Source organism: Otolemur garnettii, unplaced genomic scaffold, assembly GCF_000181295.1.
Source record: "Otolemur garnettii isolate 467f Iridium unplaced genomic scaffold, OtoGar3 scaffold00023, whole genome shotgun sequence".
In the NCBI taxonomy this organism is placed as follows: domain Eukaryota; kingdom Metazoa; phylum Chordata; class Mammalia; order Primates; family Galagidae; genus Otolemur; species Otolemur garnettii.
This window is the reverse complement of record NW_003852418.1, coordinates 204,208-221,021: the sequence shown is the minus strand read 5'-3', so window position 1 is coordinate 221,021 and position 16,814 is coordinate 204,208. Positions and strand designations below refer to the sequence as shown.

The window sequence follows — 16,814 nt, the reverse complement described above, 5'->3', positions numbered from 1 at the left end:
CTGTTTGTATGACTCCAAGCTGTCTGGTTCCCAGGAAAGTGGCATAGGCTAACAGAACAGATGTCCTCTGCAAAGCCTGCAGCAGCTTCTACAGGAAAGAACAAGACTCATACTTTGGAAGACAAGCTCCTGGAGCTGTCAGGGTTATGGACAAACAACTATCTGGAGCATGGAGGGGAGTAGGGCAGAGAGAATTTTTTAACACAGCCAACAAATTAATACTCTTCTGCCATGTATTCTAATCCACTTTAATCTTCGTAGACCAATTATGTTCCTCTTTCATTCTGATGTCCAGGGACAAAAATTACTGCGGTTTTATAACATTTAAGGCTAATTACTTAAGGCCCTCTTCTGGAGAACATGAATCATTTTGCCACATATGCTTCTAGGCTGGCAGAGCTGATGTAAATATTTCTAATCCTACTCTGGATCCATGGTCCAGCTCTAGCCTTACCTTTTGACTGCCTGTTGGGCCAGCATCCGATTGCCAGCCAGAAATGTCACACTGCCCAAGATGGCCAGGTACTTCAGGGTTTGAAACATGTTGAGCTGAGTCCAGTAGACATACATGAGCCCCAGCATAGCTGTAAGAAGCAGTGTCATGATATCCAATTAAATGAAACAGTAACAATGCCCTAAGGTCAAGGAGAGTAAGGAGCAGGAACTGTTAGGTCAGTGGTTTTCAACCTGTGGGTTGTGACCCCTTTGGGGGTCAAATGACCCTTTCACAGGGGTCACCTAAGACCATCCTGCATATCAGATATTTTCCTTATGATTCATAACAGTGGCAAAATTACAGTTATGAAGTAGCAATGAAAATAATTTTATGGTTGGGGGTCACCACAACATGAGGCACTGTATTAAAGGGTTGTGGCATTAGGACGGTTGAGAACCACTATGCTAGATTATAAAAAGGTCTGTATTTCTGCACTAATTTGTCTTATTCCTTATATCTGAGCCCAAAGTAGTAATTCAACATACATGCCTCTTAGACATGGCTACCAAGAAATCCAAAGGTAAAAACATCAGACTTGAGCTACTTTATTCTGTTCCGTGTTCCTGCTAACATCTACTTCTCTGCTTCTTTAATGAAGTTGGTTTTTTTTTGGCTGGGGCTGGGTTTGAACCCGCCACCTCCAGTATATGGAGCTGGCACCCTACTCCTTGAGCCACAAGTGCTGCCCTGAAGTTTTGTTTTGTTTAAATTTTACTGTTATCTTATAATTAGGATTTTATTTTTCAAATTCTTAATAAAAATACATAGGATAGAAATAAAAGGTTTCTTTTTTATTCAAAACATTTGTAGGCTGGATACAGGAGATGGTGGCTGTAATTCTAGCTACTTGTGAGGCTGAGAAGGGAGGACTTTAGGCCAAGTGTTCTAGAACAGCCAAGGCAACTCAGCAAGATCCCATCTTTAAAAAAATAAATAAATAAGTAAGTTAACAAAAAATTAACCATGTGTGGTGACACATGCCTATAGTTACTTGGAAGGCTGAGGCAGAAGGATCACTTAAGCCAGAAGTTTCAGGCTACCAGAAGTTTCAGGCTACAGTGAGCTATGATCACACCACTGCACTCTAGCCTTGGGGACAAAGCAAGACCCCATCTCAAAAAGAAAGAAGTATAAAAATTTCAGGGTAATTTGCCATTTGACTAGGAAGGAGCAAGGACTGAAGAAGGTTTAGCAAAAAGCGCTCAGAGCTGCGCGTTGAGCACCCTGGCTTCTGGTTCAGGCTCTACTCTTACAAGCCACTTAATTTCCAAGCCCCAATTCTCTCACCTGTCAAACAGGATCATAATTCCCACCCCAATCTCCCCCCACACGGTTGGAATGAAAATCAAAAGAGGCAGCAAGCACAAAAAGCATAGTGGCAAGAAAAGCCATGGCTCTCAACAGATTTATATTCAGGTTTTGTTCTCTGCCTGACCCGGGAGGACTATCATTCATATCCAGTAACTGAGCTGGAGAGAAAGGTCATCCTGTCAACGTTGCCCAGGATGATAGATGCACTACAGCAGGGGTTCTCGACCGTTTCTAAGGTCATGGACCACTGTGTAATCTGATCAAAGTTATGACTCTCTCTCTCCAGAAAAATATACATAATTGCCTAGAATTTCAAGGGATTCATCCGTGTTCCCCTATGAGAATCTTTATACTATGGGTGCATAGACAGTGACTCCTAAATGAGGCAAAGAAATTTAAAAATATTGAAGTCTCAGTGAAGTGCAAGGCACTACCAATCCAACAGTGACAAAAGTCTTAGAAATAACTCAACTGATTTACGAAGGCACTGTCTTGTTATGTTCAGGTTGTTTAGGTTGTAAGTTCTCAAGAGAACAATGCAGGACAGCATGTCTGACTATGGAAGGGACTGTTTTCTATTACTGTCCAGACAGAGCCGCCAGCAAATGTGAAGATCGATGTGGTGGGGAAAGATACCCTTTGGAAACTGCATTAATGCTCTTCATGCAGGAAGATGGCTCGATGTAAAGATAGGATAAGTGAGTAATCTCTGGAAATGAACAGGGCTATTAAATGAAGGTAAGTGGCCTGCCAACAGCAGCCTAGTACAATGAAGCCCAATATAATGACAGCTGTTCTAAGCTGATGAACCAAACAGGTTTATCATCATATTAACTGTCCTAAAAGGCCAGGAGGAAGAGGGAAATGTTATGCTATTAAGTTATTATAGTTAATAGGTTGTGGCTCTACTTAACAGGCCTTTTGCGTGGCCAGGCGAAATGTCAGAAGAGGTTAAATGGAATTAGCGGCCTGGGGCACTTACCAGCATGTCCCAGGTGAAATATAATCGTGCTAGGAGCAAAAGTGAAGTTAGAGACATTGGCACCAATCCGGATCCACTGAATGATGGAGAGAAATAAATTTAAAAGACATTAGAACTTTAGAGGGAGGCCACATAGGCCATGCTGATGCTAATCCAATCAACAGCCCTAAGGGCTTAAACATTCATGCCTGCAGGAAGGACAGGGAATCCTTCCAAGTGATAAGCACCCTATTACAAGCCCTCAGGAAAAACTGTTCCCTTTTTTTCTTTAGAAAAGCACTTCAGCACCTGCTCTCAAATGAGCTTGGATAACTCAGACCTGAACATCATTTTTAATGATGGCAAATCCTTCTATTTTAAAACAGGTGGAAACATGAAGCCAAAAGGTCAGAAAATGCATTTATGATGAGGTAACTGACACTCCCCCTAAATTCTCCAAGAACTGGTAACATAAACCTGCGGGCAGCCAGCTGGCAGGATGCATGCTCTTGCTGTGGGCTCCATGGTTTTTAAAACTCTGATTACTCAAAGATGAGAACAGGTGCCTGTACCCTGGGTCTGGTTTCTGAAAGCTTATGGCATGACTTCTGAATTTAGATTAACCAATAATTTTTTATTAAAATCAATGAACTAATTAGGAACATAGATAACTTTCTAAAAGTAAGGTCTAAAGCATTTTTTTTCTCAAAATTTTCTGAACTTTGAAGATACGCATCTATGTCTTTGACTTTAAAAGCAAAAGAAAAAATTAAGTAGTAAAAATAAAAAATTAAACCGTGTAGAAAAGGTGAAAATTTCCTTCTTGTACACTCTCTAAAATGTCCTCTCCCCACAGGTGACCAACACTAATACACAATGCCTTCTAAAGCTTTCCACAGAAACTCATCCTAAACATACTACCTTACTTCTTCATGCAATAATACTTCTTGGCAATCATCATATCAGCATATAAATCTGTCCATTCTTTGAATAAGCTGCATATTATTCTACTGTATGGATATCCATAATTTATTTAACATTTGCTTTTAGCCTGAGCAAGAGTGGGAACCCATCTCTACTAAAAAAAAAAAAAAAAAAAAAAAAAGAGAAAAATTAACCAGGCGTTGTGGTGGGCACCTATAGTCCCAGCTACTTTGGGAGGCTAAGGCAGGAGGATAGCTTGAGCCTAAGAGTTTAAAGTTGCTGTGAGCTAGGCTGATGCCAGGACACTCTACCCCTCTACCCTGGGGCAACAGAGTGAGATGCTATCTCCAAAACAAAGAAACAAAAAACACTTGCTTTTATGAAGACTAAGTTGTTTCCAGTTTTATGCTCCAATGGTGAAATACATAGTTCTATACTCTATGCTTTATAGTTATCAGCACTAGACCTTGCTTTGCTCACACTTGATCTCATCTGAATAGCCCTACAGAGCATCATATCTTTAGTTGCTACTGGGTACTTTCTCATGCCCCCTTGTCAACAGGTCAATTGCTTTGGACGATTCCCCACAGCGGGGTTGGTCATTCTAAAATTTTTTGACCATTAGTTCAGGTCACAGCTGCTGGACCTCTTTGGAGGTATGCTGAGGCCAGAGCACACAGCTGCCTTTGGGAAGGGCTACATCTGCCGAGTGTGACGCAGGAAGCATGCTGCCCATGCTAATTATAACCACTCACCAGAGCAAACAGCAAGAGCAATGGTGCAAGGACCAGGGCGGTGAATGTATTGGATACCACTGTGGGAGGCCTCTTCTCGGGCTCTCGGAACAGGTGCTGCCAAAAGAAGACACACCAAGAAGACTTAAGAATGTGCCCTTCCCAGCAGGGGCTGCCATGTATCTGGCGACCAAAACATCAATGATGGTCACCAAGGGGAAACACTACCCAGAGGCAAAAACCTCTTGGCAACAAGCAGTCATGTGGCCTTTGCCTCTTTTCAGTGCTGGCGTCTGATCCCAGAGGTCTCCCTTCCTGATACCACATCAGTCCCAGCTCACTGTGCGGCCAACTCTTTTCTTCCTTCAAAGACATGCTGCCATTTAGAAGTTGGCAATTGCAACCCATCCTGTCAGCTAGTATGAAAGACAGCACTCAGGTACACAGATGGCTTAGGCAACACACTCAAAGCAGGACTATGGACTTTCCAATGCATTTGCATTCCTAGGGTGCCACTGACATATGTTGCTGCTGAGGTGGTAACCTCAGTCCCTTTAAAAACATAACAGAGGCCTCACTATAGATTTTTTCAAGCATTAACTCACCACTCTCTCTCTCCCCCAGCCAGGAATCTAAGGAAACCCTAAATAAACTTACTCTGCCTAATTTTCAGAGTTAAAGCAGAAGGCTGGGGCTGGGCGTGGCGTCTCAGACCTGTAATCCTAGCACTCTGAAAGGCCAAGGCTGGAGGATCCTTAGAGCTCCGGAGTTGAAGACCAGCCTGAGCAAGAGTGATACCCTTTCTCTACTAAAAATGGAAAAATTAGGTGGGGGTGGGGATATGTGCCTGTAGTCCCAGCTACTTGGGAGGCTGAGGCAGGAAGGACTTCTTAAACCTAGAAATTTGAGGTAGCTATAACACCATGGCACTCTAGCCTGAGCCAGAGAGTGAGATTTTGTCTTAAAAAAAAAAAAGCAGACGACTGGGTAAGCATTCCTCTGGTATTTCTTTGTTCTGGTTTTTCTCCTGAGCAATTCTACATGAACTCTCTTTGGGAAACTCACCCAGGAAATGTGACTTAGCAGAAGCAGCAAAGGACTGGAAGCCCAGAGCCCTTGACGCAGGCCCAAACTGATATGCATGGTTGTGTGACTAGGGGCAAGTCACTTTGCCCCAAGTTTCCAGCTAGAAAATTGGGGGCAGGGAGGACAATGACCACCCTACTAGGCTTGTAGAGATATTCTCAAGATCAAATGAAACAGGGCATTTGATTATGCTTTGGAAGCTGTAACAAAGGTAAATCAAACTTTTTAAAAAGATTTTTCCTCTAGTGTAGTGGTCCCCAACCTTTTTGGCACAAGGGACTGGTTTCATGGAAGACAAATTTTTCCACAAACCTGGGTGCAGGATGGGATGGGGCATTAGATTTTCCTAAGGTGCGAGCAACCTGGATCCTTCGCATGTGCAGTTTAGGGCTTGTGCTCCCATGAGAATCTAATGCAGCCACTGATCTGACAAAGGCAGAGCTCAGGTGGTGATGCGAGTGATGGGGAGTGGGCTTTAAACACAGATGAAGTTCAATCGTTCACCCGCTACTGTGCAGCTATGTTCCTAATAGGCCACAGATCAGCACCAGTCAGCAACCCAGGGTTTGGGGACCGAAGCTCTAGTGTCTTTAATTTGTGGCTGTCTCTTGTGATTGCTAATGCCCAACACCATGATAAGACAGCCTCATTTGAGCCTCCTGGTCCTAAACTTCCAGCTCTGCTCTCCTTTGCTGCCACTGCCATTAAAGGATTTCTACCACTATAGCAAACAGTTGCTGCCACCTACACTATACTCTACAAACCAGTCGGCACCCTTCATCATCACAATTATATCTTCTACTATTTAACTGCACTTTACATTCTTAAATAATGCTCTATCAACATTAAGAGGAATTTTAAAAAGAATTCTACTGCTCTACCTTTTAGGCTCTTACCCTCTATTATAGTGTAATGAAAGCAGGTATTCTGCTTTTAGCACTTGGATATTACATTAATTCATATGTGGGTTTCCATGATCATTTCTCATGATTGCAGAATAGTCAACTAAGTGAATTCATCTCAGTTTCCTTAACCAGCACCTAAACTGTCGAGCAATTATTGTGTTTACTTTGTAAAGGGCTTTAGAAACATTTCAAAGTCTTTCTTTCCTCATTTATTACCTTACAACAGTCCTGTGGGCTTGACAGGGCTGGGCAGGCCTTGCTTATCCAAGTATTTGCCTAACAAAGTAAGGCCCTGTTCTCCCAGACAAGTTTCCCCATTAGCCTTGATTTATGCAGAAACAGGCAAGATAAATGCTAAACCCATCTGCACTCATCGCTGTCAAGCAGTGGTCTAAAGGCTGAATCTCCTGGATGTTAGGAAAAACAGACTCAGGTTCTGATTTTACTACCTTCCATCTCTCTGCTTTCTGGAAGGTAGTCATTGGACTCTTTGAACCTGTTTGTTCAGCTCAAGGATGGTGCTGCTATTTGCCCTGCCTAGTTTACAGCGTAGCAAGAACAAACTATAAAATGTCTTATAAAAAGGTTAAAGAAGGATCAGAACCATAATCCAGGGGTTTGCTGCCCTTTTTCTCTGTACCCATTCTTCCCCTGTGTTTAGTGGGTAAGCCCTTTGGGACATACCTGAATTTCCTGCTTTGGGGTAAAAAGGTTCTGGGACAAGACAGTTGATGGAGCTTCTTCCTCAGGGAACCTGATGACCACATCAGCCTAAAAACATAAAGGCAGCCTTTAAAAGCACAGTAGAAAAGGGGGTGAGACTTCTCAGCAAGATAGTATTCCCTGATTTTCACATCTAGGACTGTAAATGAAAAAAGCCCCAAGCAGTCTAATCACTTATGATCCATTAGCTGACAAATTGCAGCAGCAAAAAATTTCAAAAAGAAAACAGGTATTTGTTGAAAATGCTTTTTAGAGTAAGAGTTCTAATTTTCTACTGGTATGGCAGCCCCATAAGGCAGCTTAATACAAAAATCCCAGCTGGTATACAAGCTGTCAGAGTTGTAATCACAAACTGTTTGGTGTTTCTGGAAGTGTGATTTAGTCACATTAAAAAAAAGAAAGAAAGAAGAATGCGTTCTTGTACAAAAAGTAGCCCAAAGTTAGGAGAAGGAGCCTTGAATATAGCACAAGAAAGTACAGCCGGTTTCTTGTCTTGCAAAGAGAGCCAACCACTGTGAAAGGCCTGCAATTTGGCCTCTGCTACCTTTCCAGGCTTTACTGGATTCAGGTGCTCTAGCAAAACACAACCACGTTCATGTCACTGAAAGCACCTTTAGCTCTTCTGCAGGCCATTCCCCAAGATCATCCCAGAGTCACCAGAAACTGTATTGCTAAACCCTTGCCATTCTTCAACTCTTCTCAAATGCCATGTCTTTTAAGTTTTCTCTCATCACAGCAATCAGAAAGTGGGGCATGAAGTGAGGTGCTATGCACATGCTACACAAATGGTTGTCCTTAATTGCACATCTTGCAATTCATTATTCTACACCATCCTGAGTTGCATCAGAATTCAGATCTTTTCCCTCCCATGCAGCTATACAATATGTCGAAACTCAGGGCCCTATCTTTCATATCTATGTACCTATCCCCATGGCACCTTGCTTCTAACAGGAAAGCCTCCTTCCTGTGTAATATCTATAGGAATTCACAGATCACTAGCACTCACCAGGGCAAATTTACACTTCCTTCATTCACTCAATCAATATTTACTAAGCACCTACAATGTGCCAAGCCACATGCATGATCCTAGGATTATTTATGGAGACAGCACACAGTGCCTTACCTCATGCTTATTCACTGCCCATGGGAAGCACAGCCAAGGTCAGGGTGAAGAGCCCTTGCCCCCGAGAAGGAGCTGTCTGTGGCTGTAGTACAGCCACTCTCACCTGAGTCAGGTGTGTTCAGTTACATACCACATTCCAGAGGATCGGGTTCTTCAAAGTGGCATCTCCAATGATTAAGTAGAGAGTGTAGGTGCCAGAGGCAGAGTCAAACTCGATCTTTCTTTCAGAGGTATCTAATTCAAACTTGTACACGTTCTTGTTGTCCGGCTCAGCAACAAACACCACTTCCTGGCCAGTCTTCTGGTTATGGAGTCGGACGAACGTCTAGATGAAATATAATACAATCTTTCATCTGATAATTTCCAAACTCCCCATAGACCCAATATCAAACCTGCCAGCCAACAGACTGCCAGCCAATGCTCTGGTTACTCTGGGATCTGCCAGCCCTCCCAAGAGTGGAAGGAGTGGTTGTGCCACCTTGGTTCCTCGTTCAGGAACCTTTTGCTAGTAGGAAGACAGAAATTTAACTTAGGCTCCACCAGTAGGAGCCTGAATACCCAGTTTGTAGATGATTTAAGCCCTTTGCTATTGTTGCAATTTCTTTTTCCTGCCAGCCTTTTGGCCACTTTGCTGCTCAATTAACTTCTTCACCAGACAGTGAAAAAAAGGGAAGTGAGGTAGAACTGTAAAAGGCCCATTTTCAATTTCCTAGTGCCTGCAGCTAAAGATTCAATAGAGGAGACTTGGATATTGATAGCAAGGTAGAGTTCTAAACAAGTGGAGCAGCCCAGTGTCATAGAAAGTGCCCGACTCTGATGACAGACAGATTTGGATCCACTACTTATTAGCTAAGCAGGTCACTTAACCTCCTTGTGCCTTGGTTTCTTCATCTTTAAGGCATTACACGAGGTCTACTGTGTGATGATTTGCAATAATGTATGGAAAGCATTTAGTGTAGGGCCTGGTATACACTAGGCAGTCAACAAAAGGTAGCTAATGTTACTACCAGTATCATTAGTACTGAGTCTAATCACTTTATCCTCACAATTACACAAAAAAACTAAGATTTCTACAGGAAAATTTAATATCTACTCAGAGCTTTTCTAAATGTTTCAAACTAAAGAATTCAACAAAGCACATATTATAAGACATGAGTGTTAAATGAGTTGCCATGGTCACACAGCTAGTGCTGCATCTATAAAAAATACACAAATCTCATTTCTTACTCTACATCTGAACAACAAAGAACAACCATTAAGTATTTAGGGAAAGGGGGCCAGAGATGTGAAGCATCCTGACTACAGCTATTAGTCTTGGCCAGGAAGGGCATTTTGGAGCCTGGGTGCCTGATCTCCCTCCTCTCACAATCAAGTGCAGGCAGCTACCAAGATCATCCACAAAATGCCATCTCTGCCTGGGAGGTCTCTACGCCACAACTTCCAAAACACAATCTTAGATAAGACTAGTAGTCAGTTAAAGTTTCATTTCCTCACTAACTCTCCCTCCTCTAACTATAATCTTACCAATTCAGTCTTGTTAATTTCTCTTCTTCAATCTTTCTCTTGTGCTATTTAGTTGGCTAGTGTTATTCTGGGAAGGAGCTGGGAAACGCTAAGAGGATGAAATGCTTAAAGGTCAGTTAGCCATGGCTAAGGGCCCTGACTAAACAGTCTTAAGTTTGGGGCGGAGGGGAGAGAGGAGCAGAAGACTGCTGGGACTATGGCCCCAGGGGCAGGGGCTCTGGAACACAAGTGCAGCAGCTGCAGCTACAAGGAAAAGCAAGAAGGTTCCTAGGTAAATCCACTCACCTCAGTGGTCTGCCCTGGTGCTGCCTTGAGGCACAAACATAATGCTGCTGGTTCTTGCTAAAGCATCAGTACAGAGCACTTAAACTAGTGGTTCTCAACCTTCCTAATGCCGCGACCCTTTCATACAGTTCCTCATGTTGTGGTGACTCCCAACCATAAAATTATTTTCATGGCTACTTCATAACTGTAATTTTGCTACTGTTATGAATCATAATGAAAATATCTGATATGCAGGATATATGTAGGTGACCCGTGTGAAAGGGTCATTCGACCTCCGAAGGGGTCGCAACCCAGAGGTTGAGAACCGCTGACTTAAACCAAGCCACTAGGTCCCACATTCTTTCCTGTCATTCAGTATTCAAAGTATTTATTTGAACTGTCCTTTACAGAATACCAAACTCTGGGCCAAGAATGGTTATTCTCAATGAAGGGGGATAATAGAGGCAGTGTGGAGGGTTGCCTGAGAGGACAAATTGCCAAGTTAGGTTCTCTGGGGAAAGGGTGCATGGTTTTAAAATCTTTTTTTTTTTTTTTTGTGACAGAGTCTCACTACGTTGCCCTCAGTAGAGTGCTATGGTGTCACAGCTCACAGCAACCTCCAACTCTCAGGCTTAAGTAGCTGGGACTACAAGTGCCCACCACAATGACCGGTTATTTTTTTGTTGTTGCAGTTGTTTAGTTGGCCTGGGCTAGGTTTGAACACGCCAGCCTCGGTGTATGTGGCTGGCGCCATAACCACTGTGCTACGTGTGCCAAGCCTGAAAAATCTTTAAATAATATCCATTGCTTTATATACGAAAAAAAAAAAAGCTTATTGCTTTTATGACACAAAATAGGCACAAGTTAAAAGGGGATAGCCTCCAGAGTCCCACAAATAGAAAATCTGCTTTGGTGAGAAGAAAAAATGCTTTGGGTCTTCTGTTTAGGTTTTTTCTTTTTTCAAAATTATTTCAACGTATTCCCTTTTTTGAATCAGAGAAAAAAACTTCAATCAGGTGCTAATCTGCCTTTAGTACATCTCCTCAATACCAGCTAATCTTTTAAAAAGAAGTGTGTATTCCAGGTGAAGGATTACAACCAGTACGGCATCATGTGGCACAACCTGAACAACTGTCAGGGTTCAGAGCCAAGGTCTGAGAGCAGAACGTGGAACTTCCTCTAGCCCATGCTATACACCACACTGTTAACTCCAGTGTGCGTTTATGTTTCAGGCCCAGAGAACTGCCTGGGCTTCTTCCTGACCTGGTGAGGGGTGAGTTCAGCACCAGTGTTCACATCTACCAGCTGGAAGAACAAGGCGAAGTTCTGGTGGCTGTCTGCGATGAATGTGCCCTTGGCTTTGGCTGGGTAGTTCACCCTGAAAGAGACATTATGCCGTCAGTCTTCAGAGAGGATCTGCGTACCTCTAAGAAGAGGCAAAGAATGCACACTTCACTTCATTGTCTAATCCCCAATCTCCTGTTCTAACACTTCTGTTGTGAACAGACAGCTGTGGAGAGCTGCCTGTGAGCAAACTGGGTCGATAAAGCCAGGGTCTGGGGAAAAAGGTATGTGTAGGTGCTTGTACCTCTAGGTTTTCACTTTAAGAACGGAAGGCTCTCAGCTCAACCAACGCAGGCACTAGTGAAGCTCATGTGTACCTGTGTAGGCACACGGGTAAAGGGGTGAGCTGGGCTGGCAAAATAATCACAGGACTGATGCTATGTGAGCAAGGTCGAGAGACCAGGGATAGAAGATGCAAAGGAAAGGAGGCAACTTTTGGCTTTTTCTTTTTTTAATGCTGAATTTTTTGCCTGGATGCTATTTCAATTTATTTTTCTGCCCTGCAACTGGGTTTTAAAATGTCATTTTCTCAAAAGGCAGGCTTGATGAGGGCAACTGTTCCTTTCACAGCTAACTCCTAGGGTTTTAGGGTAAGATGGCCAGGGGATAATATAAATGGTTATAGAGTTCACACCTGGCTTTATTTTATATTAATGCTTTATTTACTCATGAATAATACCAATTCATCATCTATATAGAGAATTAAACTGCAAGGCATGCTAACATACTAACAGACACTTCAGTGGATTCTCAAACAATGCTCTCATCTCTGATATCGCAACAAAAATAACCAAGCCAGAGACAGAAAAGCTAGCTCTACATGATTTGAAAGCAATGACTGGCCTGGTGTGGAGGCTCATGCCTATAATCCCATCACTCTGGGAGGCTGAGGCAAATGGATTGCTTGAGGTCAGGTGTTCAAGACCAAGACCAGCTCTGAGGGAGTCTTTATCTCTAAAACTAGCCGGGTTTAGAGGAAAAAGGTATGTGTAGGTGCTTGTACCTCTAGGTTTTCACTTTAAGAACGTAAGGCTCCTATAGTCCTAGCTACCTGGAAGGCTAAGGCAATAGGATCATTTAAGCCTAAGAATTGAGGTTGCCATGAGCTATGACACAATGGCACTCCACCATGGGCAACTCTGCCTCAAAAAAAAAAAAAAAAAGAGTGACTGCTTCTTTCAAGCTCTAACATTTCCTGTCTTCAAAATGGCCTTGAGGTGTCACCTATTATCTCTGGCATCTCCAAAGCCACCTCAGATCAGTAGAGTTGGAATGTGAACTTTATTCAGAGATCTACAGGTTGCTCCTAAAGTTGCCATACATAAGGAAAATGGGAAATTGCATTTGTACCTTTATTTACAAAATATTCATTACAAAATTTTACAAAATATTTATGAAATACTGTCTATATGTCGGCCACCTCTTTATAAAATCTTGTAATGAATATTTTGTAAATAAAGGTACATCTACCTAGAGTTTCCCATTTTCCCTATGTATGGTGACTTTAGGGGCAACCTTTGGGGCAAGTTATAGATTCCCTCCATCCCTAAAATTAGGATCCAAGGGAGGACTGGCACATGGACTTTATACAGTGTTCTGGCCCAATTCTGATCAATTGCTAATGATTACCCAGAAGGTTGTGTTAAAAAATAGGAAGATTCTGAAAAAACTGAATCTGAGTTTAGTAGGAACAAATGCTGTGACTTATCAGAAATACCTTCCATGGACACAGTAAAGGAAATGGCAGCCCTAGTACTGGGTACGTGCTGTCTCAGTTCCAAGGACTTAACTAACAAAGATTTCTAACTAATTCCAGACCTACCATGGGCCAGCGAAGTTGCCATGAGGCCACTAAAAGCAGATTCAGGACTGTGAAGATAAGGAGATTAAAGGAGATTATACCAGTACATAAATTAAGACACTGCTTCCTTCATTGAGAAGGTCTTGCTATTTGAAATACTGTCATCTGAATTAAATAATGTACTTAGTGACAAGCTGACTGACTCAGACTCATATCCTGGGGTAAGCTCCTTATCTCCTTGTAGACTCTTAATAAATAGTTTGTCCATGGACTGAACATTGGTATACACAACCCCTAAATTCACGTAGATGCTCGGCAGAATCTCTGATGCAGTATTAGTGGAACTATACCCTCTTTAATTTGGGGTGCAAACTGGCTCCCTGCTGACATAGAAGCTTTGTCTAGAGGGGCTCAGTGAACCTAGGGCACACTCCTCTCAGCTCTTTCTCCTGGGACCCCCAACTGAGTCCAGGTGGCATCCCACCTACCGGGTGGTTTTGGGTGCAATGCTCTGATCCTTATCTACAGTGGAAAGATCAACATTTGTGATGCCGACTTCAGTGGAGATCTTGACTCTGAGCTAAAGCAAAACAGAGAAGATAGTTACCCAATCAACTGCTGAGTACACAAGGAATTAACATGTACGTTCAAAATTTTCTATTAGCTAACATGAATAAAGGAAAAATCCTAGCCTAGGAGTCTTCAAGGATTATAATAAAACTATCCCCAGAAACCTGTTTTGAAGTCTAGAAATTAACCCCTCGATTCTCATCCCTTCTACACTTCTCTAGCTTTGGATAGATGGTATATATTTAAAAAAAAAAAAAAAAGATCCTGTGTCCTTTAAAATACGTAAGGAGAACAATACTTCAGCAGTAACCTTTAAACAATTCAAATCGGCTCAGCGCCTGTGGCTCAAGTGGCTAAGGCACCAGCCACATACACCTAAGGTGGCAGGTTCAAATCCAGCCCAGGCCCACCAAACAACAATGATGGCGGCAACCAAAAAATAGCCAGGCATTGTGGCGGGCGCCTGTGGTCCTAGCTACTTGGGAGGCTGAGGCAGGAGACTTGCTTGAGCCCAGGAGTTGGAGGTTGCTGTGAGCTGTGATGCCACAGCACTCTACCCAGGGGGACAGCTTGAGGCTCGGTCTCAAAATAAAATAAAATAAAATAAAATTTCAAATCAATAAGAATTCAATTGTAACAACAGCTAAGATTCATTGTATGTTTACTATGCGAAAGCCACTGGCTTTGTAAACACTAGCTCATTTAATCCTCACAATAATTCTTTAAGGTAGTGCTACTTCAGATGAGGAAATTAAAGATTAGAGAGATTAGGCTGTTTGCCTGAGGTTAGATAGCAAGTAAGCACCCCATCTCCGAACCCACGTGCCTAAGCACCTTGTCATATAGCTTCCCATCAACACTTAACTTTGTGCCAAGGAATACTGGAACTTTGCATAGAACCTAAAAAGCTATGGCAGTTTTCTATACCATTCGCCAAGTACTTCTCATTTTCCTCCCAAGCATGTGGTAGAATTCTACTCCCCTGCCCACTTGGACTTGGGTGTGGTCATGTGACTTGCTTTGACCAATGATATGCGAACGGAAGTAACATGTGTTACTTCCACACACTTTTAGGAAAGTTTTTTTTTTCTTTTTGCAGTTTTTGGCCAGGGCTGGGTTTGAACTTGCCACCTCCGGCACCCTACTCCTTTGAGGCACAGAAGCTGCCCTTTAAGAAAGCTTTAAGAGTCAGGATGTGAGTCTCTCTTTTCCTCTGACATGTGCACACATAATGTGCAGGGGAAGGCTTGCTCCTTTAGCCAGGGTCCTGGATTAAGGACATGAAGCACAGCATCCAGCTGATATCCTAAAGACACCTAGCATGGGCAAAAAATAAACCTTTGTTGTTTTAAGCCACTGTTGTAACAAGCATAAACCAATCTATCTTGACTCTTCCAGTGTTTGAATTCTATATGTCCCTTAAAAACATTTTCACAAAGTTAATGCCAGTAATGAGAAATTAAAATTAGATTAAAATAAATGTAAATAATCGCAAGAGATAGAAAACAACAGTCTATTTATGGGAAATTGTTGAGTTAAAATCTAGTTTGAATGTGCAGATTACGCAAACCTACGGCACTTTTATGTTCAAACATATCTATGAACCTTCCAAATATTTGATAGGTTTGAACATAACGCTTAAGGAAATCCTTGCCAAATCCACTGGTGAGTCAGGATCAAGGAATAGAGAGGGCTGGGAAAATAAATGAAGGATAGCTTTGGCATTTTTCTAAAATGCCATATGAAGGTGTGACAACCTCAAATCAAAAGCAAACAAGAAAAATGAAGAAAAGATAAAGATAGCTATCAAGTAATTCCTTTTAACTGCCTTCTCTCTTGCCTCCATGATATTAATAACTATTTTGTAGCAACAGCCTTAATTATTAGGTCGAAAAGGGGTGTTCTGTTTTGCTTAAGATTTATCACCAGAAGGTATAAGGATATTACAATCTACTTTTGAATACATTCTATCTATTAGCAGTGTATTTAGCATCACTGCCTGTCACTGAGTGTAGGCACCTGGGTGAATTATGGCAGCAGAGGAGGGGGATGACAGCCCATCAGGGGGAGAGGGAGGAGCCTCTATTTTGGTTCTGCAGGCTCTCCATAGAGTAAACAGCCTCATAACTCAGAACCAGAGCAAGCTTTGCCGTGTAAAGCTCAACCCAGACAGGCACTGCCACTACTTCCATTTGAAGACTACCTGGAATGGAAGGCTCAAGCCAAGAGCTTTGGTGAAGCTACTGACTTTTGGCAAGATACTCCACTGAGAACATGTTCCCTATAGCATGTGGAGCAGCTATGTGCAAGGAATACACAGAGAAGGCAAGACACACTTCCCATCCCATATGCAAACCATAACTTTAACAGACCAGTTTGTAACTTTAATGGAGGGATGTACAAAATGCAACGAAAGCACATGAGAAGGAACTGTGACCCAGGAGTAGGACATGCTCCATATTACTTATGAAGACTAAGGGGGCAGCCTGATGGGCTAGCAGTGCTCCAATTTGGGAGGAGGTAGGAGATCAGTAATATTCTATGCTACAAAAATGATCTTGTCTGCATAATTAACTAGTCTGCAATCTTCATCAACATTAACCAGATAATTCCCTCTTCATTTCTATATCTTAAGAACTCATTCATTTAATTTGTAAATGTGATCTTGAAATCATCATCCCATAAATGTCCACAAACAGATTGGCTAAATAAATAATGGTATATGCACTTATGAATTACTATGGACCAATAAAAAAGAACAAGATAGATATGGGGATATTACCTCCGACTTTTGAATATACAGCCATCTAGTAGAAAATTATATTTATAATCACTGTCATTGAATCTAGGCAATAGGGTGAATTATGGTAGAAGCAGGGGGTGGTTGTCAAGTTTATAGACACCCCAAGGCCAAGCTAGGAGCCTCTACTTGTGACAAAAACAAGACTACAGGCTCGGCGCCTATAGCTCAACCGGCTAAGGCACCAGCCACATACACCTAAGGTGGCGGGTTCGAATCGCCAGCCCGGACCCGCCAAACAACAATGA

General features: G+C 42.3%; 1 protein-coding gene across 1 annotated transcript in view; it reads right to left on the bottom strand.

Annotated features, from left to right (window-relative positions):
- RPN2 (ribophorin II) overlaps positions 1–16,814 on the bottom strand; it is a 66,680-nt gene that overhangs the window by 4,298 nt on the left and 45,568 nt on the right. Inside the window, exons 10-16 of the mRNA XM_003787572.3 lie at positions 13,685–13,776; positions 11,315–11,429; positions 8,394–8,588; positions 7,102–7,188; positions 4,448–4,543; positions 2,790–2,865; positions 455–584 (exon numbers count right to left, since the gene is read on the bottom strand). Of these exons, the coding sequence (XP_003787620.1) occupies positions 455–584; positions 2,790–2,865; positions 4,448–4,543; positions 7,102–7,188; positions 8,394–8,588; positions 11,315–11,429; positions 13,685–13,776 (791 nt within the window). The remainder of the gene's footprint in view (positions 1–454; positions 585–2,789; positions 2,866–4,447; positions 4,544–7,101; positions 7,189–8,393; positions 8,589–11,314; positions 11,430–13,684; positions 13,777–16,814) is intronic.